We start from the raw sequence: 24,014 nt of genomic DNA, 5'->3' as shown, positions 1-24,014 counted from the left end.
ATGACGGCGGATGCTCTGAGCAGGCACAGTCTCCCAAGAGTGGGAACTAGCTCAGGAAGTCATTCAAGAGATATTTACCCTTTGGGGAACCCCTCAAGTTGATCTGTTTGCGACTGGTTCCAACTGGAAGTGCAAACTGTACTGCTCAAGCGAGTTCCCCCCGAGAAGAGCTCTAGGATATGTGTTCATGATGGACTGGGAGTTTCCACTCCTATATGCGTTTCCTTCAATCCCTGTCATTCCTCAGATAATCCAGAGGTTGAGAAGGTTCAGGAAATCCATGATCCTAATTGCCCCGGACTGGGCCAGGAGGACGTGGTACCCGGGCCTTCTGGACATGTCCATCTGCCCTCTGATACGTCTGTCACAAAGAGAGAATCTTCTCTCGCGAGAGGAGGGTCTGGTTCTCCATCTGGATATCAGGCCTCTCAGCCTTCACGCTTGGTTTCTGAGAGGCTGAGATACAAGGATTGGGAGCTCCCGGACGACGTAATTGAGATTTTGCTTTCGACCAGAAGGCCAGCAACCAAATCTTTATGCCACTGCCGCTGGAATAAATTCTGCAGCTGGTGTACAGATAAGAATGTTGACCCTTTCACATGCAATACACCAATGGTGTTATCCTTTCTATTACGTCTGGCAAATCTAGGGCTCCAGATCGGTACCATCAAGGGATATCTGGCAGCGCTTTCTATTTTTAAGCGCACTTTGGAGAAAGTCTCCTACTTTAGGGTGTGGGAGGTGGGGTGGGGGGGGGGAAAGTTGTGACCTCACTTTGATATATATCAATGTTTACATTATTTTCTGAATTATGTCATAATTGTAAAACTCCAATAAAACCAAATTTTCAAAAAAAAAAGATTCCTTTAATAGTACCGTTTTTAAAGGGACTCACTAATGTTTTCCCTCCAATCCCGTTTCAAGTCCCACTGTGGGATCTCAACTTAGTGTTAAAATACTTGATGGGAGCTCCTTTCGAGCCTCTACATTCTTTTCCATTAAGACTTCTAACTCTGGAAACGGTCTTCTTAGTGGCAATTACATCAGCCCGAACGGTGAGTGAGCTACAGGCTTTATCCTGCAAGCCTCCTCATACTGTCTTTCATAAAGACAGAGTGGTACTAAAAGTGACGCCTATGTTTCGCCCCAAAATAGTTTCTGAGTTTCACATTACTCAGAAGATAACATTACCATCTTTTTATCCTCCACCACATCCGGCGAAGGAGGAAGAAAGACTTCACAGGCTTGACCCTAGACGTGCACTGAGCTTTTACATCTCCAGATTGGCAACATTGCAGCAGGATGACCAGTTATCCATGGGCTATTCAGGGCACAAATTGGGTCACAAATTGGGACTGGTCATCACTAAGAAAACTATATCTAGACAGATTATACTAACTATATAGAAATGTTACAAACTGGCAGGTAAAGACACTCCAGAACATCTAAGATGCAACTTTGTCTGCATTGCAAAGGGGAGTTCCGATAAAGGATATATGTGCAGCTGCCACATGGTCATCTGTGCACACCTTTACTAAACACTACAGTTTAGACTCCTCCACATGCCAAGATTCTGCTTTTGGAAAAGCAGTGTTGTGCATACATAACCACATTCATTTCTACTCCCTCCTACAAATTATGTAAACTGCTTTTGGAGTGTATCAAACATGAGGACTACGTGGGAGGACACAATCCATTTCGAAGAACAAGTTACTTACCACGGTAACGTTCTTTCAACTGGATGTTCCTCCCACGTAGTCCTTATTGCCCCTCCCAAACTACCCCACAGTAGAACTTCCCTTGCGGTTGCAGTCTACGCTCTCTCAGGGGGAGTAACTGTCAAACACAAGGTAAAACTCCAGTCGTCAAAACGGAACTGAGGCCAACGGGCGCTGCGCGTGCTACATATACCTGCAGTGACGTTGACGTGGAGACGGAGGCCTCCGAGGGACAATGATGCACAGCACCCTCTGCTGAAAATTGTTTCTGAGGCAGCAAGCTGGATATTGGAAATATCAAAGATAAGGAATACGTGAGAGAAACATCCAGTCGAAAGAACATTATCGTGGGTAAGTAACTTGTTCTTTGCACCACATCACTGTTTTGCAACACTCACTTTGACTAGAGCATTGATATGGTTAGCTAATATTCAAAGTGAGTGTTGGGAAGCAGGGATGTAGTGTGAGTTGATGTTGGATTTGAAGTGTAATGGACATTTTATTAGGGGAATACTCATTTAGAGTCTTTGTACTGTAACCTTGGCATTCACAAAGTTTGTCGATTTGTACTTTCATAGTAAGCTTAACCCTTTTTAAAAACTTGTTTTAATCCACTTATTTTTTTTTAATTGTAATGTTTCACTTATTGTATGTATGACATTTATAAAGCCCAAATCTATCTGGGAAGTAACAGAGCGCTATATGTGGGGGGCACCCCTAGGAGGTTACAAGTACGGTTGTAGGGGTGGCACAGGAGCTGGGATGGCTAGAGGCAGCAGATTAGAGGGAGCTCGAGAGGGGTAGAATTAGAGTTCAGTAGAGTGAGCAGAGACTGACAAGATGTTCATTGAATAGTGGGGTCTTCAGGCCCTTCCTGAAGCATAGTGTGGAGGATGACAGTCTTATCTTTACTGGTAATGTGTTCCAGAGACAGGGTGGTAGCATAAAAAGGCCTGTTTTGTTCCTCTTGCAGTTCTTTGTTTCTGATCTGGTAATATTGTGCGTCTGGTGGTGTGCTGACCTCTACAGATAGATGGGTTGTGGGAGCTGGCCGCAGTGTTTTCTTTGGGACTGCTTTGTAAGTGTTGCAAGGTGTCTTGAACATTATGGATCCTTGAAGAAGTAGCCAGTGGGTGATGTATTCAATTATTTTCTATCCTGTGATGAGGTCTACTGTTGTGGGCTGGACAGCTTTCTGTGGGGTTGGGGTGCCATCTGGGACTCCTGTGAGTAGGGCATTGCCACCATCCAGGTGGACCAGAGTTTGGGGAACATTTCTGAAACTCTGGGCAGGGATGAAAGGCTTGACTTTGTGGAGTTGTGCAAGCTTGTGCTATGCTCCTTTAGCCTTCTTGCCGATGTGTTTTATGAATGAGGGATCACAGTCAATTGTACTGCCATGAGATTTTGCACTGGTTGAGAGTTGAGGCATGAATCCATTGAGCGTCATGTTAGTCACCCAGTTCTGGGCTTGTGCATGCTTGGTGGATTTCCAAGGAGAATGAATTTGGTCTTTTTCGGGTTGAACTTCGGGTAGGTGACTAATAGCCAGGCATGGATAAGGGATACACTGTGTTTTGAGTTGATGGATGCCGTTGATGCTACTGGTCTTTAGACAAAGCTGTGGGTCATCTGCCTATTGGTGCATCTTGATATCTGTGTTGTCGAGGAGTCCCCACTCCCACCCCAGAGATTTCATGTAGAGGTTGAAGATGACAGGGGACAGGATGGAGCCTTGTGGACCGCCACAGGTTATTTTGCAATGCTGACATCTGTTGGGACCCATCTGGACAAGTTTATCTCTGTTGGAAAGGTATGAGTTGTACCACTGCAGGGCTGTTCCATTGAAGCCCATGCAAATGGCGAGGATGTTGAGGTTGGAGGGCTTCCTAATGAACAATATCCAAGGCAGCAGAGAGGTGTAAGGAACTCATGGTGACAACACTAAAGACAGAATAAGTGATCACAGTTCAAGGGTGTTCATTGAACTATAAATGCAGGGTAGAAAACTCCTAAACTAAACCTAAATTTAAGATGGGAGCAAGCATCGACCATCAAATGAAAATTGAGGCAGTCCTTTGTGGTGTCTTGTCAAAGTAAAAAGCATATACAAAGAAAAACCTATTGCCAATTCCTTACAACTAATTACAGAAAGTGTGTGGGATAGGGTATTCAAAATAAAGGACAAGGTGTTCATATAATAAGTCAGGATGCAATTGCCTTGAGGTCTCCCTCCTCCACGTTTTTTGCATGGGACAAGGTGGGACTTTGGAGCACAGCACATGCTCGAGCCTTCCCAGCACGTGCTAACAGCACTGTATCAGCTATCAGGTTTTCTAATGGTTAAGTCTCTTAGTAATAAAATAGTCGCTTGCCTTCGAGGCCTGTTACTCTCAACAAACAAATACAAAGTTCTGTTCTACAAACACTTTGGGTGATGGCTTCACCCCTGGCACCCCCTCTTCTGGGCGCTGACCCCTCAGACATATTCAACAAATTAGCAAGACAGTTCCTTTCTCAGTGAACTTTGGGTGATGTTTTCCACCCCTGGATCTCCCTTGGCCGGGCTTGGATGCTAGATGACATGGGGGGATGATTCCCTTCCCCTTGTCTTGCAATACTTCTCGCTTTCTCAATGTCTTTTTAACCAGTTCAGGTTTTCGGGCTTTGCCCCTCGTTGTCGGCTTGCCACTTCTGGGACTGTTACAGACAATTCATCACAGGACTTTAGACTTTGGCCCTTCTCTTTAGCATCCCTCTTTAGTTCACTCTTGTCAACTTACTGTTCATAGAACTTTAGACTCTTACACTCACAAGTCTTAATGTCTTTTCAAACAATGCACTGTGGACTTCCCTCCGCTGGGTTCACTCCTGTCAACACGATGTTCATGGGACTTCAGATTTCATCCCCTCTTGTTAGCATCCCTCCGCCGTGTTCACACTTGCTAGCCTCTTCGATATAGGGTTCATGTACTCATTTTCATCGTGTGGGATTCTCTTCCCTTAGCTTTCGCAATCATTTGCCGGTCAAAGACCTTCGACGGTAGAGGATTTTACAAGACTCCTGTATGACCACTTTGAACCTTTCTTCGCCTCTTCCCAAGGCCTTCTGGTTACGGTAGTCTATACCGTTGGGTAATCGCCTAGAGTTTCCTGCGTAAGCACACACGTGGTCCCAGACTTCTCTGCTGCTAGTTTTCCACCTCCTAGTATTGCTTATTTTTCAAAGTTCAATTTAGCCTTTGGTTACTTTTCATTCAACACAGTTCAGTTTATCGACACTTCCCTCGACTCACCGGCTGTGATGAACTACTTGGTAGTCTGATGTCTTGGAGTCAAAGTTTGTACCACCGAGAACAGTGCCTCACCCCAGCTTGATAATCAGCGGAGGAGGGTTTCACTTCCCAGGCACATCTGTTGCAATACACGTTAGCTATTGTTTGCAGACTTATCTTTCTCTCTGCAGAGGTTCCACAGGCCTTGGTCGGAAAGGGCAAGGTCTACTCTCTCTCTCTCGGTCTGCGCCGTCTTTCTAATCCTCTTGAACTTCCGTGTTTAGTCAGCTCTTACCTTGTGCGGTCTGCTTTGCTCATTCTGTGCTCTTGTGCTCCACCTTTTATCCCTGTGGGTAAAGGAAAGGGGGTATCCAGGCATTGTTTCGAAAAAAATAGTTTCAAATGCAAAAGTTTCAAAAAATAATGCATCGAAAAAATAAATATTTTTTGCAGGTAACTTTTTTTTTTTTTTGTTTTTTTTTTTTTTTACTAAAATGGGTGTTAAGGGGTACAAAAAGGGTTAGGGGGACCAAAAAACAACAAAAAATGCATTTTTATGATGCATTTTTTTGTTGAAACTTTTGCATTCGAAACTTTTGTAGTCAAAACAATCACTATAAACCGGAAAGTGCTGTCAGGTGTGTGTCATTCAGATCAATTGCTTGACTTTGCCTGACCCTTGGGTTGGGACATATCAGGTTAACAGGTTTAGGGTTAGTCCGTTGTTTTCTACATTGGGAGAAAGTGTTGGTGTCGGAAAAGGGGAGAGGTAGAGTTTCTAGATGTTCTGCGTGGTAGGATGTGGAAAAGGTGTTGCATGGAATTATAGCTTTTGTACCAAGGGGTCTGATGAACTTAGAAGGGTGAGATTGCTAGGATTTATGAGACAGATGGGAATTACCCGAATTCTGGGAGATTTAGTTTTCAAGTCTAATGGGGTCTGTGCTCATAGTTGGTTTACCAGAGGTGTAGGGGTGGTTGGGTTTTATTATGGGAGCTTCTTCTGGTGGAAGGGAGGTAGATGTAGAATACCCAAAGAAAATCTCAGGGACTTCATCCTCCTCTCTGTCTTCCGCGATGTAGTACCTCGTCTCAGTGCAGATGGGGAGCAGGTGCAAGTTGATCTAGGTCACCTGGCCTGAGCCCCGCCCACCTGGTGCCTTCCTGCCTGCCGCTCTTTTTCACCACTTAGCAAGCCCCGCCCACCTGGTGCCTTCCTGCTTGCCGCTCTTTTTCACCACTTAGCAAGCCCCGCCCACCTGGTGCCTTCCTGCTTGTCGCTTTTTTTCCCTGCTTAAGGAGCCCTTCAGCCTCTTTTCCTTTGCAGATGGGGAGCAGGTGCAAGTGGATCTAGGTCACCTGGCCTAAGCCCCACCCACCTAGTGCCTTCCCGCCTGCCGCTCTTTTTCACCACTTAGCAAGCCCCGCCCACCTGGTGCCTTCCTGCTTGCCGCTCTTTTTCACCACTTAGCAAGCCCCGCCCTCCTGGTGCCTTCCTGCTTGCCGCTCTTTTTCCCTACTTAAGGAGCCCTCCAGCCTCTTTTCCTTTGCAGATGGGGAGCAGGTGCAAGTGGATCTAGGTCACCTGGCCTAAGCACCACCCACATTCTTAGCCCCGCCTCTTCCTTCCTGCTCTTAAATATTAGATCAAGGGCGTCTCTCACCCGGGCATCTGAAGCGAAGGGCAGAAGAATAAAAGGGCAAATCCTGTTCGGACCAGGAGGACCCAAGGCCCAAACCCTGCTCAGACAGCAGGTAAGCATGCACCAACATGTGTTACTCCCTCTGTCCCCACAGGCCATCCCCACCCCCTCTGGTCCCCCTGTGATATTCCCTTGTGCCCCCACCATTCTCGCACACAGGTGTTGCCTGTTTTGCTTGATTCTCTACCCCACTCCCCCCTCACTCCACCCAAGCCTACTTCTGCAGGAGTCTGTCCTGTTAAATTCTGGTTTCACCATCACCGTCTTGTGGCCAATGCTGGATTTGACTTTTATGGACTTCATTCATTCACGGCGCGTCACCCTTTCTCAACTCTCATGCTGGACTTCCTTTGCATCCTGTACTCATGGTGGCCCTGAATCATGCTGTTCCCATCTTCATCTTCTATCCTGGCTTGCAACATTATGTATTACTACTAACTTCTGCAATTGTATTCACTCTTCGCTCTTGCTTCTCCACTCTTTTGACTGCTAACTCTCTGTTCTCTCCTCCTTTCCCTTCTCCCTTTTCCTATCTCCTCCCCTTACTTTCTTCTATGCACTTACTCTATCAGAATTGTTCCTGGACCTAGTATGATAGCAACCTCGTTTGTCTCCTCCCCCCTCCCCTTATTGGTTTTTCCCTCCCCCCCCACCCCTCCAGCACTATCTGAAATGTCATCAGGACTAGTATGATAGTCGCTTGTTTTGTTCCTCCCCTACCTTTCCGCACCCCTCTCCCTCACCTCTTGTTTTTCTCTGGCTCTACCAGAAATGTCATCAAGCCTAGTACGGTATTCACCTGTCTGTTTCCATTTCCTTCCCACTCTCCCCCTTCGTTCCTTATCTATGTCTTAGCTCTTGCACTATCTGAAATGTTGTCAGGCCGAGTACAATAGTTAATTTGTCATCCTTACTGTTCATGGCCTGTAAGAATGTAATTGTATTTTCCCTTGTTCCCTCCCTTGCTTTGAAACACATTGTGTATAGGCGCTATATAAATAAACTATCATATCATACCTGGGGAATTTCCCCGAGCATAACCCTCGGCTCCCCTGCCCAGGAGATCCTCCCTTGCTCGTCCACCCCATGGTTGGGATCTGAGAGCTCCAGCCTTCCCTGGCCACCTGAATAAGGGTTTCCCGAGGTCTACTTGGGAGAATACCCTCAGGTTTCTCACAGAGGTAAAATAGAATGAGTAAGTAGGGGTCTCCTTTTTCCAGGATATGTAGAGCTTCCTAGATAACTTGGATGGTGGCAGTCAGAATGCTGCATTGTGGTCGGAAACTAGATTGACAGTCATGTAGATTATGTTGAGTGATGCCTTTCAGGATCTGGAAGGTAATGGTCTTCTTAGTCACTTTGCTGATGAAGAGTACATTCATTATGGGGCAAAAGTTGGCACGGCCATCCGAGTCGAGCATGGGTTTCTTCACCAGGGGAAAAATCTGTTCTGTTTTCAGAGCATCTGGGAAGGGGTTATTCTCTGAGGAATATGTTGATGATTAGAAGTGTGCTTTACCACTGATGATCTTCACAATGGAAGGAGAACATTGTCTTTGTAGCTGGTGGGTTTTAATGCCTGTCAGTGTTGGTCAAGTTCTCGGGAGTAATTATCTTGAATTTGATCCATCTTGACTTGTTACAGGTTGCTATCAATGGAATATCTGTGGTGTGATTGGAACTGTCATCGTGTTTTGTGAGGAGACAGGAATGAGACTCAGGGCCTCATTACGAATATGGAGGTAATGAAAAAAGGAAGGCGGAATGGCATTACCGGCATCGTCTTCAACGGGTCCAGGCCATTACGAGCTGACAACCCGCCAATACCGCCACCGCCCATACTGTGTCCCTTCTTACCGGCATGCGCGCGTACACACGCCCCTTCGCGGCGCCAATACCGGGATGCCGCTAACAGGAGGACATCACAAGTTACGCGGGCATGCACTTACCGGCATCCCGAAGGCGGTAATTAGGGCCTGCACGATGGCGGCAATACAGGCATCGCGGACCACCCGTAAATAGCAACCTGCAGTGCAGGAAACTGCCACAGGTGCACTCAATCACCACAGGTGGAGTCAATGGAGCCTGTCCCAGTACAAAGGGAGTATACCCACACACCACACTCCTTCCTACACCAAAATGATCCCACCAGCTGTTGCAATCATGGGGCTGGAGGACATGCCTGTACTGCTACAACAACAGCAACAACAACAACTACAACTACAGGCAGCACAGAGGAGATACAGGAGGAGAAGGAGGGTGAGACAGGCCCAGCCAGTGGTACCACGTAGGCAGCCACCAATCCCTCGCATAAGACCCAGTCCATTCAATCTAACCCCCGAGTAGATCCACACCCTGTACCGATTGGACCGTGTCACCATCACCACCATAGTGGACATGATTCACGACGACATCGTCAGCCTGATAGAAATCCGCACTGCCATCCCCCCTCTACTAAAGGTGGTGCCTGTGCCCCACTTCCTGGCCACAGGCACCTACCAGCACACAGTGGGGCAGCTGCATGGCATATCACAACTACTCTGGCCTGCATGCTGACCCAAGTGCTTGATGCCCTCCTGAAGCATACAAGCATCCACATTTCCCTACCACGGACTGGCCAGGAGCTCGCTGACACCAAAGTAGGGTCCCATGCACTGGCAGGCATGCCCAATTGCGTTGGTGCCCTCGACTGCACCCATGTAGGATTGGTGGCCCCTCATGCCAATGAGGTGGTGTACCCCAATCGCAAGCAATACCATTCCATCAATGTGCAGATGGCATGTGACTCCAGCATCACACATAGTTGCGCACGATATCCCGGATCCACACATGATGCCATGGTGCTGCGTAACTCCCCGCTACGTGGAGCGACATGCCGGACGACGTGCCTGCTATCCCGTTAAGTTGCCTGACTGGGCCATGGCAGTGCATTGAGGTTGTGAGGTGTGGGGGTGCATACTCAGCCTGGGTGGGATTGGTGGTGGATGCATACTCCACCTGGGTGGGATGCGGGGGGAGGATGCATACTCCACCTGGGTGGGATTGGGGGGGTACATACTCCACCTGGGTGGGTTTGGGTGGTAAGTGGACAATGCACTCGGAGCTAAACACTGTTATCTTGAACATCCCAACCTGAACATGACACATCAATGCCATACATAAGACCAATGCCGCACATCAATGACAACATGCCAAACGCACAAGCAGGCCACCATGGGTATGTCAAGCGAAGCATGACTAAACATGATTACAACTGTGCCAATGCCGCTAGTGTGATTAGGTACAGAGTAGCATACACTGCAGTAATGGGTGGCAAGACATTACATCAGCATGCAAGTGAACGCCCTGCATCATCTATACAACGCAATCCACACTAGTAGACCATTGTTTGGTACACAATGCATCAAATGAACCTGTGTGCATACATCCAGGGACATGTGCATGTCAACACCAAATAGCTGCAGCTATGACCGTTAATCCTAAAGGTGTCAGCTCAGATTGACTTACACATACCTCTTTGTGCTCCCATGCAGGTGATGGAGGCTATCCCTTGAAGCCGTGGCTACTTAGCCCTGGACGGAACCCGCATAACGGGCACGAAGAGGATTACAATCGGGTTCATACCCATACCCGTGTTGTGATTGAGCAGATCTTTGGCCTGTTGAAGGCACAGTTCCGCTGCCTAAGCAGGTCTGGTGGATCACTCCTTTATGGCCCTGAAAAGGTGGCAAAGATCACCATGGTCTGTGTCATGCTGCACAACATGTGCATCCAGAGAAACGTACCACTGCCACCTGACATTGACATACATGCACCGGGTGAGGATGAATGAGGAGAAGCAGTACCCCTGGCAGTACGTGATGCACAAGATGGCTGTGCTGTACGCCAATCACTGATTGACGATTACTTCTGAACCACAGGGACGTTGATGGTTATGTGTCAGTACTACACTAAGCACTGGGACCGTGTGGACATGGACACAGTGTGTGTGGGGAGTTGGGCACTGTGCGCTGTCATGAATAGAATGAACACGCACAAAATAAACAATGTCCAGGCATGAAATGATTTTGAATACAACAGGTGTATTAAGAAAAATAACAATGTAGGGCTTCCCCCACCACCACTCACACACCCCCCCCCCTCCCCAACACACCAAAGCACCCCATACCCCCTAAACACCCCATACCCTCCCCAAACATCCTATACACCCCTTAATCCCCTCAACACCACCAACACCACCTCCCCCCTCACCCATTGTCATCTCACACGCAATGTGGTTGGACCGGCTATTTCTGGACTTTTTTGTGTCGGGGGGCAGTATTTCTGTGCACCTCGTCATCCGCACAGGGATTGAGGGAGTCGAGCTTGCAGGTGTGGTCGATGGGGTGGAGGTGGATGGGTTTTGCACCGCCGATGCAGGTTGTTGGTTCTGCATGTGTTCCAGCATCCTGTTTAGGACCTGTGTGACCGCCCCCAAACTGTCACGTATAATTATGGCACTCGAATTGAGGGCCACAATGGTTCCAGCATTCACCGCCTGGATCTCACGGCGTCTTTACTCACCCTCGGCCACATACTGTCGCACCAGCTCGATCATGGAGTCCTGACGGGCCTCTACCCTCGACAGGCGTGCCTCCATGTCAGTGGGGGATGTGGAGGTGGAGGGTGCTGCGGCTGGGTGGGCCATTTCAGGGCTGGATCCGAGATGCTTGTCAGATGCGGACTCCGCAGTTGAACCGCTAGTTCCTGCATGGGGCTGGATGGTGTGCCCTGTGTGGAGTCGTGGGGGGTGGACGAGGGGCTTGGTGTGTGGGGACATTCGACATGGATGGTGCCATCAATGTCCTTGTATTCCTCCGCGTGCACATCCACATCACTGAGGGGGGCTGTGGCTGCTGCCTCACCCACTGAACTGGTGGCAGCGGACTGCGTGCCATCAGCCTCGCCTTCAGCAGTTGTTGCCAGCTCAGTATTAGCAGTCTCGTCCGCTGCTGTTATCGCCTTGTCAGATGGCCTGGCCTGTACAGGTGCCCTGGGCTGCACTGTGGCACATGGTGCTGCCCGGAGGTGGTAGGCCCAGTGCCCTGTAGTCTGGCCCTGGATGTTGATGCCCTTGGGGCAGGGTCCTGCCCTTCACCTTCTGCATCAGTGCCTGTGGGGGAACAAGAGATGCAGGGCATCAGTGATGGTGTTACATGCAAGATGCATGAGTTGGTGCTGTACAGTATTTATTTTCTCATGCATTGCATTCTTATAGGTGTGTCACCAGGGTACTTTCAAAGGGGGGGGGGGGCGTATTGGCATAAGCCGTGGCCTCTCCATTCGGCACTGATATGTACCAGGTGGCATACCATTGTATTGTGGTTTGTGTGATGTGTGACATGAGAATGGTCCCTGTGTGTTGGGTGTCTGTTGGTAATGGGATTGGCACGCAGCATGCATTTCATTGTGCCAGGGTTTGGGACTCCATCTGGACATGGATCTGTATATGTTTGTATAATGGGCCATGCATTGGCTTGGCTCACTTTCACATCTGATGTACTACGTCATGGTTTGGCCTACTGGGGTTTGCGGGGTCACTCACCTCCATCTCCCGATGTCGCTGCACCGTCTCCATTTCACCAAAGCCCTCTATGTACTCCTTATGTATTGTGGTGCTGCAGGTCTCTTTCCAGTGCATCAATTTTACTGGTGAGTGGGCACCCCCGCCTGTGGCCATGGCCTCCCTGCGATTGGATGCCAGGATGTTACGGACCCAGAGACGTAGGTCATCCCATCGTTTTTTACAGTCTTTGACTGTGCGGAGGGTGGTGCCAACCGCTGACACCTTACGCGCAACCTCCTCCCATATTTCTTTTTGAGGTTGTTTGCGAAAACCTCATCTGCATGGGCTGCAAGAGTATCAGCCAGCATGTTTAGCTCCTCGTCGGAGAAGTGCTTCTTGCGCAGGCGGGGGGTAGTTTTGCGGGTAGCCTTGGACATGCTGGATGGTATGGCCCTGCTCTCTCCTCCGTAGCACGGCTGGATTGAGAGGATTGCAATGGATTGTGTTTTTAAAGATGGCCGCTGGTGCATTTCCCGTTCGACGCGATGACGTTACTTCCGGGTCCGGTATTATGAGCCCGGTATTAGCATGATGTTATTACCGGGACGTTATTAAAGGGTTGCTTCTTGGCGGAGGCGGTATCGGCAGTTCCAGTGATGGCGCTATCGGCGGGTTGGAGGGCCTTTAGCGGCATAGCGGTGCAGCCATTACCGGCATGGAGGTTCGCATTTCCTTGCGCACTCGTAATCAGCCGCTGTTAGCGGCATCAAGGGTGCACGGACGCGCTATTACCACCATGCCGGTAATTACTCTGTTTTTACCTCCATACTCGTAATGAGGATCTCGGACACAAGGGGGGTCATGGTTTTGATCAAAAACTTTTATTAAAATTAAAAAGGGATTGTAAAATACCTCTGTCCTTGCTCTAAAAGGCGTTTCCAAAACTAAGGGTCTGTCAATGTCAGAATGTCCAAAGTAAAACCGTCCTGTGTCCAAAGAACAATTCTGGCCCTGCACTCTAAAGATTAACTCTAAGGTGAAAAGGGAAAATGTCTTTGGCCTTCAGTAGTGTGTAAATGTTCAAAAAGGAAAAGGCTTAACTCCAATGCAAGTTTCAGAAGATAGTTTATTGTTCCAGAGGGCGATTCCCTTCCACTGGATTTCTCTTCTGTTTTATTTTCAAGAATATCAGTTCCTTAAGTTTTGCTTGATCAACATCACAACTGGTACACAAATCAACTTGGCTGTTCTTCTTTATCTTGTTAGGATATCTGGTGTACTCTCCTGCCAGTTTTTTTCTCCTCTTTAATATGTTCTCACAGCTAGTCCTGATGTATCCTTATCAGTATTTCCTTGGGTAAAGTATATTACAAACACGGTTAAACTTGACAATGTCTGGTATACTATGCTGCCAGTGCTTTTATATGCACACACACTTGTAACTTGCATTCACCTGGTGTTCTCTCCTGCCAGGGCTTTTCTTATATGTATTCTTGCACCTCTTAATATGCCTGGTATAGTCTCCTGCTAGGACTTGTCTCATGTGTGCTCTGTGCACACTCACAAACTCGACAGTCTCTTAGACTTGCTTTGTGTTTTGTCTTCCCTTGAATCTGCCAGGGATTCTCTCACAGGTGTACTGCATACACTCACAAACCTCATAGCCTCTTATGCTTGTTCCGCTTGGCCTTTGACAAGGTATTTATTTACTTGTTTCGTTACGGATTATTCATTTTTGACAGCGTTGCTTATACGCCCCTGTATCCCTGCTTCTCTTTGGTGTACTCACTGGTTCTTGTTGGCATACATTGGTTCTTCTGCTTTGAGCCTGTGGCAGCCCTGCAGTGCTCCACTCCATCTTGCTGTTTCTGGTTTTCGGCTTCTCCGTGTCTCGCGATTCCCGCTCGTCTATTCTGTGTCTTCCCAGGTTTATGTGAAGTGGAGATTGCTTCCAAGTACCGGCAAACGCCCAGAAGCCTTCCGCCTGCTTCTGACGTCCTCGCCGCATACTCGCCGCAGCAATCTGCTCCATGCATTTGTGTCAGTGAGCTAGTGGGCTCAACTGAGTCTCTTCTAGCCCCACAGTATCTCAGACAGCACCGAGAAAAGCAGCGTTCTCCAGCCAGCGTTCACTTGTCATCTGTTTCTCCGGTTTAAATTTCCTGGCCTCACGTTTGTTCCTCCAACCACTAGAGCGCAGCATGTGCTCTTGAATTTCCATGATCCTCATTACTCAGTTCATCTTTTTCGTCCCAGTATTCTTGGACTTATGATGCTAGTCTGTTTCTGATAACTTATGTTTAAAGTCTGGAAGAGTATTCTCAATGATGTTAAAAGGCAAATGAGTTTTTGATGAATATACATAGCCGGTCAGATAGCACAGCGAGTAGAGCGCTCGCTTTGACATCTGTGCAGAGCCTGCCAATGCAGTTTCGAATCCCGGCAGGGCCAAACTCAGCCTTTCATCCTTCCGAGGTCAATAAATCAGCACCCTACACTATGGGGAATGAAGCAGCGCTCAGATACCTGAGGGTTCATAGCGCTATAAAAATGCTATATTATTATTAATATTATAATACAGAGTCTGAAAAAGTGTTCTTAGTGATTTTAAAAGGCAAGTTAGTTCTTGATGACTGATATGTGGAGTTTGGTAAGGTGTTTTCAGGATGTTTCCTAGGTGGGTGACGGGAGATCGGACAACATGCCATCAATGCATGGGGAATGGCAGGGGTATCCTCAAAAGAAGGGGGATACCAATGATGTCATGGCTCCCTCCCAAGGGCTGTCTCCCCCCATTTGATCCTCCCTCATATATTCACCCCGGGGTGAGGATCAAGTGGCGGCTACCGTCCCATGGCCACATGGGGAGAGGTCACTGCTGGGAAAGGAGTGATGACACCATTGAATTCCTCACATCCCCTTCCCCTAATGCTGCTGGTTCTCACAGAACTTTTTGGAGAAACGGGAAAGGAAGTCTACATGTCCCTGTCCTCTTCCTTTGTGGTGTTCTACCGTGAAACAGTAGGGCTGCATATCTAACAACCAGTGCATGACCCGTGCAATGGTGTCTTTGCGCAGGCTCATCCATCCTAATGGATGAGCCTCCAATCTAAATTTCCTGCCAGTGAGGTAGTATTTGACGTATGACACTGCCCACTTTATAGCTAGGGCCTCCAGCTCAATGGTGGGGTAATTATTTTCACAGGTGTATAGTTTCCTACTGATAAAAAGAATTGTCTGTTCAAAACCATGATCTTGTACAAGGACAGGCTACAAACCAATATGTGAAGCTTCTGTCTGTAAAATTAACTCTTTGTTGAAATCTGCCTCCTTCAACACTGGTTCACTGCACAGAATATTTGTGAGTTTATCAAAACCTCGTTGGTCTTCATCTCCCCATTTTATCTTTTGGGGTTCTACATTCTTAAGTTTATCAGTGAGGCAAGACGTGATGGAAGAATAACTGGGGATGAATCGTCTATAATACTGCAATAAACCCCAAAATGCTCTTAGATCTTTCTTGTTTCTGGCCACTGGAGTTTCCTGGACAGCTTTAACCTTCTCACGCTCGGGTTGAACTAGCCCATTACCCACAAAAAATACAAGATACTTGACAGCGAATTGTGCCAAGTGACATTTTTGGGGATTTGTTGTGAGCCCGGCTTTTCTCAAGTCTCTGGCTGGTAACTAGGTTTAGGGGATGTAGGTGCTCGTCCCATGTCCTACTATGAATGATTATATCATGAATACAAGTCCTGCAGAAAGAAGAGTAAGGCTAGAGGACTTGGTCCATTAACCCTTGAAAGGTGGCCGGGGGCCCTGTGTAGTCCAAAAGGTAATACTTTGAACTTGAATAGTCCAATAGAGGTGGAGAAAGTTGTTTTCTCTTTGTCCTCTGGATTAACAGGAACTCGGCAGTATCCCTTTGTCAGATCATTTGTGGAGAGGAAAGCATCAGTTCACGTTCAATCAATTAGATTGTCTTATCTTGGCATAGGGTAACTGTTGAATTGGGGCACTGCGTTCACCCTTCTGAAATAAACCTCCACGATTGCTCTGGCTTGGCAACAAGTACTATGGGAGAGGATAAAGGGCTCTGAGATGTTTCAATGATGTGAGATTGTAGCATATTCTCCATCTGCTATGACTATTCTTTTTCTAGCTTTGCGGATCCGGTAGGGTTTTAAATGAACCACTTTCCCTGGGGGCAGTGACATCTTAATGGGTGGGCAAATGGGACATTTGGCCCGGGCCCCATTCTCCCCATCCTCCCCATCCTGGGAGGCAGCCCCACGTGTTACCCAACTTGCTGAATGGGGCCGGTGGCAGGAAACTTAAGGGGAGGGTTTTAGGGTGGGGGGTGTCTGGTGCCCAGACTGGAGGGGGAAACAAGCTGGCTAGGACACACACAGAACACATTGCATATTTTAAAAAAGGTGTTTTTTCAGCTGAAACAGGCACACGTTATAAAAAAAGTCAAGTCATACTGGCACTGCTCCCCCTCCCTGCCGGCAGCTCGCCGCAACTAATCAAGGGCTGGGAGCACAATTTCACTATGTGTGTCTTGGAAGCAGACCCTGGCGCCAGTTCGGCAACTAAATAAACACAACAAAGTTGATGGAGCGGGTGGAGCAGCCAGCCAGCTCGTGTTTTTTATGGCTGAGGATCTGCTCAGCCTCAGTCCCTGCTCTCAAAATCCCTGCAAGACCGACATTGCACGTGCAAGAATTAACCAAGCAAGTGTGATGCAGCAGGCCAGGCCAGCAGCAGAGCAGTAACACAGATCCTGTGTTGGTCAATGGAGAGTCAGAGTCTCGGATGGACTGGACGTCGGATATGAGTAGTAGCCAGCCCCAAACAAAATGGGTAAGTAAGTCAGTGGCAATCTTAGCGGGGAGATCCCCATTGGCCACTCCCACCTCCTGTGGCCAGTGCATTATAATCACATTAACTTTCTGCACATCCTCGAATTGCCATAACGGGATTCTGCAAATGGATTTCTGCAAATGCTTGCTCCTCGTACCTCCTCGTCACTTGTATAACATGCTGCTAATCCGTCTCGGCTCTGGCGCTCTTTGGTTGTGCACCCCACATTAGTTGTGCATCTCCTGGTGCAGGAAGCATACATAGGAGGCATGATACAATATTAAATGTGCCATACTTTTCACTATGGGGCACTGTAGGGTCAGTTCTCGTTGCAATTCGTGTAGGCCAATAAAAAGAATGTGACGCATCACTCATTTTCAAAGGCTGCCAAGTGCACTGGGAAGCACTAAACCGCCCCATAAAATAAACTAAATGAATTCATGTGATAGGGCTTTAATCCTACATAGCAGGTACCCCACATGGTCCTTGCAGCTCTATACTCACAGGCATCTCAGAATCTTTAAGAATGCACGCAGTCACTTTTCTCGTAATGTGGATTTATGCTGCGTAACACCATGACATCTCCTCTCTGTACAGCTGGGAAAAGCAGTTCAGGTCTTCCTTTCCGTACGTCTGCGGTCAACAGCAATATGGCTCACTGGCTCCATGGTGCTCCTGGGTGCTTACTGACACTAGCTCCTTCCTGCAGTACTTGAGGCACGGGCATCTGTTGGCCGTGGCTCACTGACTGGTCCCATGCTTCCTTGACATCAAGTTTGGAATTTGGTTTATTGTAGTATTCCCAAAAAATCAAATACTTGACAGAGTTTCAAAAGGACACAGATGACTGATGCGTGATACTAGCTGCATGGCTTGGGTTACAAAAACGCTAACGCATAGTTGCAGTCATTGGGGGTCCTTACAAGGTAGGAGGTAACCATGCTGCTATTAGCGGCATGGCTACCCCCTTACCGGGTACCGGGTCCGGGTTCCTTGAATGAGGAATTACCGGGCCATTCCGACCTTGGAGGGCCCGGTAATTCCTCATTCAAGGAACCCATTCCCATTCGAGCCCCCATAGGGCTCAATTAGAATGGGCAGGGTGCTAACAACGGGCATGTTAATAATGGGCCTGTTGTTAACACCCTGGTCTGCTCGCGGGACTCGCTAAGGCCGCCTGGTAAAACCAGGCATCCTTGGCAGGTTCCCGCAAACAGACTCGTAATGAGGCGGTAAGGGGTTGATGGCTCTGGCACCTTTACCGGCGCCGTTAACCCATTACGGCTCTGTTGAGTGGGATTTGAGAAGCGGGGTCCAGCAGAAGACTGAAGGTGACTCGGGGTCCGCCTATTTTATGAGTAGTGAGCTCGAATAAGTCTGACGGCTATTGCTGGCCGAAATGGGGAGGAGGATGTCGGAGGGGGCTCCTAAGGTTCCAGTGTCCGGTGCTAAATCTTACCTTGATCTCCGTGTTGTGCGGTCTGTTTCCGTAGTTGTCCGTATGGTTGTGTGCCGTAGCTTTAGGTCAAATACGGGTGCGCATATGGTGAGTAGTGCCCTGGTGCGCATGTGCGGAGGGAATACCATATTGGATTCTGCACATGCGCCTGGTGTGGTGTGGTGGACCTGGGACTTGTAGTTGTGTTAATGTAATTTTATGCCCGTTAGTATCTGTGGCGTGCCTATATGTGTGGATGTCAAGTCTTAATTCAATTGTGTGTCAATTTTAGTCAATGTTCTCACGCATTTGTGCACTGTCGTGGCGCCTTTTACTGGAAATACGGTCTGCTGGAGGCGAGCCATGATGGCTCCATAATCTTCCAAGGCCAAATGGGCATATTGGGGGTAGAATGTGAAATTATTGTTTGGGTCCGATGTTGGCATGTGGTGGCTGTGTCCCATTGGGAGTCGGGTAGTTACCCTTAAGCTAGTGTCAATCAAGTTAATTGTACAGTTGGGTATTGTTGAGGGTGGCATTGTCCTGCCGGATGGTGTTTGCAAAGTCGCAGGAGGAGGTGGGTGAAGGGCATGTGGTAAAGTAGATACTTTCACAAAAACACATTAAAGTCATGATCACTTTTAAGGCCATTCTTAACACATCTATAACGACAGACGAGTCTTGCTTCTTCCTGTCGTAGCTTTAGTACTCTGTTGCCTCCTCTTACTCCCATCTTCACCGTTTTTAGTCCAATGAATCTTATCTGGCTCTTGTCTTCCATCTGGGGGGTTTTCTGGCAGTGGTTGGCCAGAGGCAGCTTCGGGTCCTGTACTGCAGCTGAGGGTTCAGCCTGCGGTAGAAAAGCACAATGGTAGGAAAAATAAACCCCTGCCATTAGCCATTTAAAGTAGTGAGTGTAACATAAAAATGTTACATGAGAATGTAGGATAAGGGGCTATTGGGTAGCCCCCCAGCACTCCACATAAGATGATGTGTGCTGGACACACAAAGAGAAAAGTTAAGTAAAGTCAATTTCACTTTACTATTCTTGGGAACGGTAGTTCACACAAGAAAAGGTATTTAAACCTTATGAGAAATCTAAAGGAATTCTCAGTGACACTGCACTGAAGGTGCTGTGTGTCACCATACAAACCGTAGATGCCTATGGAGTTTGCCAGACTCCAAGAACAGTAGAAACACATAATCCAAATCAGGTTAAAACACATGAGAGAGTGAGAAAAGGTCTCACTCACTCCAGGGTTAAAATCAAAAAGTCCTACAGTCCAGCGAAAGAACTGGGGTTCTCTAAGGTTGAAAGGAATTAACACAGAAATGAGAATTCTCCCTAATAGCAGTCAATGGGTGGTCAAATAACCGAACACCTACCAGCTTTGTGTCCTTCCTCAGATGCTATCTGTACTCTAATGCAATAGTTGCAGCTTATAGCTGGCACACGTATCACAACCTAATAGAACAAACATCGCGCTAAAGGACAATGAATTACCGGGGCATTATGACCCCGGTGACCCGGGAATTCCGGAGGCGGAATTTGGTAAATCCCCATTCCCATTGAGTTCCATAGGACTCAATGGGAATGGGGAAGTGGAACCACCGGCACTATCTCGTGATGGTGCCGGTGTTTCCACGTCCGCCTGCAGGCGGGTGGTGTTAAACCCGCCAGGTCAGACCTGGCGGGAGTGACACCTCCCGCCTGCAGAACTCGATCAGCGGGTCCGGAAACAATAGTGGCGGCGGGTTTACCGCCACCGTTATTTCCGGACCGGCTGACTCGTAATGAGGCCCCATTAGAAGTCTATGGAAAGGAGTGCACTCCTTAGCCTTGGAACTTTGTATTTCGAACACTATTTTCTTTATGACTTAAACATCAGTGAAGCTGAGAACCTTTCTGTTTTGGTGAAAATACTATGAATACTTTTTATTTGGAGAAAATACATCCCTTCACATTTATCTTAGAATATTAGTTGTAGGGACAAAGGTAGTGTTTGCGTTCACAACAATGACTAACTCTATAGTCCGGACTGCTTGACAATTCCATTAGTTTCTTCTGACGTAGGGAAATCCCTCTTAGACATAGGACAGAGAGGACTTGTCCAACCCTTTTATTATTTAATAAGTCTTTACCCAAAAACATACAATCTTTGTGTCTGACTCTTGCTGCTGACTCCTTACAACTAGCACAAAGGAGAATGATTCCTTAATGATCTTCCTGTGACTGAAGAATCCTCTTCTGAAGCAGCGCCATGCGGATGTGGCAGGGCTGTAGTAGTCCACCTTAATGGAGCAGCCGCAGCCGCCTCTGCCTTGAACAGCACATTAACACCGAGCTTGTCTACCCACCGAAAAGTAAATTCTAATTTTAAAGATGGACAAATATATGATAAAAAAATGTGCATGCAATGAATTTGTGTTATCGTGGAAACTTGGCTGGATTTCACTTTTTTAATTTATGATGAGCCCAATCTTTGATCCCACACTGCAAAATGAAACATCTCTAAATACTTGCTTTATGCTAAAACCAGATTTCTTACATTCTTAAATTGCAGTTTTAGAAAATCAGTAGAACTATGGTGTTGCGCTGTAAGCTTTTGTGTAAGAGCTGTGCTCTAATCTCTACTTCAGAACTTAATTTTTTTTATTTTGGGTATTTGAGCAGAGACTTAGCTTGGGGAAGCAATGAAGCAATGAAACACTGTACACCAGTAGGTTTTGCAGGAATACATTAGATGATCCTGGCCGGCGAGGGAGATGTAACAGTAGTAGTTACAACCTACCATTCATCACTGGCATACTATTTAGAATAGCAGGGACTAGTTAACATTTTGAAGTGTGTTATTGGTCTTGTTCCGGTTTATTTGCCAGGCCTTATTTCACCGTATCAGCCTGCTAGACAACTCTGCTCTTCTAATTGATCCATGTTATTTACTCTGCATCATCCTTGCGCTATGTCTCCCGTTCGCTGTTATTTGCACCTAAATTGTAGAATGAGTTACTCTTGAACATACAAGCTTATTCCACTCTTATTCCAAAACGTCTGAAAGATCACCTTCTGGACCAGTCTTTTCCAACTGTTAATATATTGTGAAAAATTAATTTCAACATATTTGCCATTTCCTTTCATTGGTATTGTACTTATATGCTTCATACAATTGTATGTTATGTTGTGTATGTGCAGCGCTATAGGAATTTCATGAAATAAATAAATACATACAATTTTCAGTTCATGGGGCACATTCAGCTGTGATGAACGGTGAGGTGTTGGGCTGAAAAGGCTAGACGTAAGGGAGGGGGATGGGGCGTCACTGGGCAGGGATTGGTTCCAGGGAAGGAAGTGTATTTTACATGGTGCAAATTAATATGCCATGGCCTAAGTGCACTTATGAACCATTATGTAAAAGACCTCACCTTAACTATAGCTTTAGTATTGTACGTTTGTTTCAGCAAATTCATGCATTTGGCAACCTGTGGCTCCCATAGATTCCATCATATATATGTGGTGCTGTGAATCATGGTGTTTTCCACATTGCCCTCAATTCCCCTAGAGTGAACCCAACTCCCTGCCATCGCACTGAGCAACCAAGCAAGTTTCTGCCATGTGCCCCTTCACACTTTTGGAGCTAGCGTCAGAGTCCCACCACCCAGACCAACCCCTCTCAGTATGGATTATTAATCGAATCCCACACGGCTTGCCTGCGCAGTACCCTTTTAATGCTAGTTAATTTTTTAGAAGTTTTTCTAGGCACAAGCGTAATCAAAAGGCTAAACAAGTGCCGAGCAAAATGCAAAACTACCCTAAAACTCACTTGACACATATCTCACAATGCGTACAATACCTTAAAAAAATGTCAACAGCTTTAAAACTATTACCCCAGGTAAAAGCTATTCGTAAGACAATATCCACGTATGTTATGCATGAACTGATATACAATCTACCATAGCAGGAGGCCACTTCTTGTTCCAGAATAGGAAAGTGCTCTGCAAGGGCAGCGAGTTCAACCAAATAGGACAAACCTTGTTAACAAGTTTTTTTTTTCGCTTTTGGAATCCCCAGTCTTAAAATATTCGCACTGCGAGTCGTGCACATGCCGCTAGAGATTGGAAACTTTTCAGCGAAATACAGATGTGTTCTCCTCTTCATTGTTTTATGAGTAATACATATTACTTTCTTGAAGTAGATGCATCATTCCAATCGGAGCCAATGCAGCAAAATCAAACTAGGGAAGGAATGATCGAACGTCCCTATTCCCTGCCACCAGCTTCTCTGCCGTATGCGTCTGCAGAGGTACTGGGACAGATTTAGGAACACCCATCAGAAGAGCATATCCCCCTAGACCCCCATTAACGTGAGAAATAACCAATTACTGTACAACTGCTTGCAGTGTATCTTCTGGCCATCAGTAGATGGAGCTGAAGGTGGGTAGCCTGAGCTCTTTTCTCTACATGACTTTTAAAGCTCAGTTTAGATGCTAAGCCTTGTTTAGTCACATTAGTTACTATTATTTGATTTTTTTTAAATGTTCCTGCATCACGCAAGATGGGCATTTGAACCCTGCATCCTAACCATACCCTAGCAGTAGATATGCATCTTTGTTGTGTGTTGTTAGTATCTCTAGTGTGGCTCTTGTGCTTTGGGATCTAGTCAGAACCCATTGGTCGCGCTGTTGTTCTTCGGTTTGTATATCATTATTCGTCATGGATGGACACTTCAATGGCCAGTGTGGAATACTCATCACATAACTGGTACTATTATTCTTGGCTGCTTATTCCTTTATTTAAATATGCTTACACGCATGGTTTTTCCCATTTCTCTCCTTGTGTTCTCAGGAAATTTGAGAATGTCTACTATGGCTGGGGCCTGAAATACAACCCAGAAAATTACAGCCCGCCTTTGCCACCACCTGTGCAGCTGGAGTACCCAAGTGGGCCGGAGATCACTGAAGCTAGTGATCCCACTGTGGAGGAGGAGCAGGCCCTCAAGGCTGCCCAGGAAGAAGCCCTGGCCGCAGCAGAGGAGCTCGAGGAAGAGGAGGAGGAGGATGAAGAAGAAGGAGATGACTAGGCACTGGAAGAGACCGAGCTGTACAGCAAACTGGTGTTATAAATATTATCTGATTGAATCAGGCCAGAGCGGGAAATATTTTATTTTTAAGCCTGTGCTATATACACTTTAAATAAATGCTTTATTAATATTGCAATGTGTGTTTCTTTGTGTTAAATCCTTCTTGTGGGTCTTATAAGACCAAGACCGGTATTTTCTTCATAGGATATGGCTTTGACCCTTTTTCGATTTTTAAGCTGAGAGCTTGTAATGTTTTCTTTTGGGAAGGCAGAGGTTTGTAGAGCCTTACAGCAACAGTTTACAAGACTTTAAAGGTGTTCCTATATCAAGAGTAAGCATTCCGTTAAAATGAGGTGTCTTCAAGACTCGTATAGTCTTGACTTGCAATTGCC

General features: G+C 46.9%; 1 protein-coding gene across 1 annotated transcript in view; it reads left to right on the top strand.

Moving 5' to 3' along the window:
• RSPH6A (radial spoke head 6 homolog A) overlaps nt 1-23,752 on the top strand; it is a 114,705-nt gene extending 90,953 nt beyond the window's left edge. Inside the window, exon 6 of the mRNA XM_069644646.1 lies at nt 23,388-23,752. Within this exon, the coding sequence (XP_069500747.1) occupies nt 23,388-23,622 (235 nt within the window). The 3' untranslated portion in view covers nt 23,623-23,752. The remainder of the gene's footprint in view (nt 1-23,387) is intronic.
• Nucleotides 23,753-24,014: the final 262 nt, after the last annotated feature.

This window comes from Ambystoma mexicanum, chromosome 2p (genome assembly GCF_040938575.1).
Source record: "Ambystoma mexicanum isolate Mex_15411 chromosome 2p, UKY_AmexF1_1, whole genome shotgun sequence".
Taxonomy (NCBI): domain Eukaryota; kingdom Metazoa; phylum Chordata; class Amphibia; order Caudata; family Ambystomatidae; genus Ambystoma; species Ambystoma mexicanum.
This window is presented reverse-complemented; position numbering and strand designations above follow the sequence as displayed.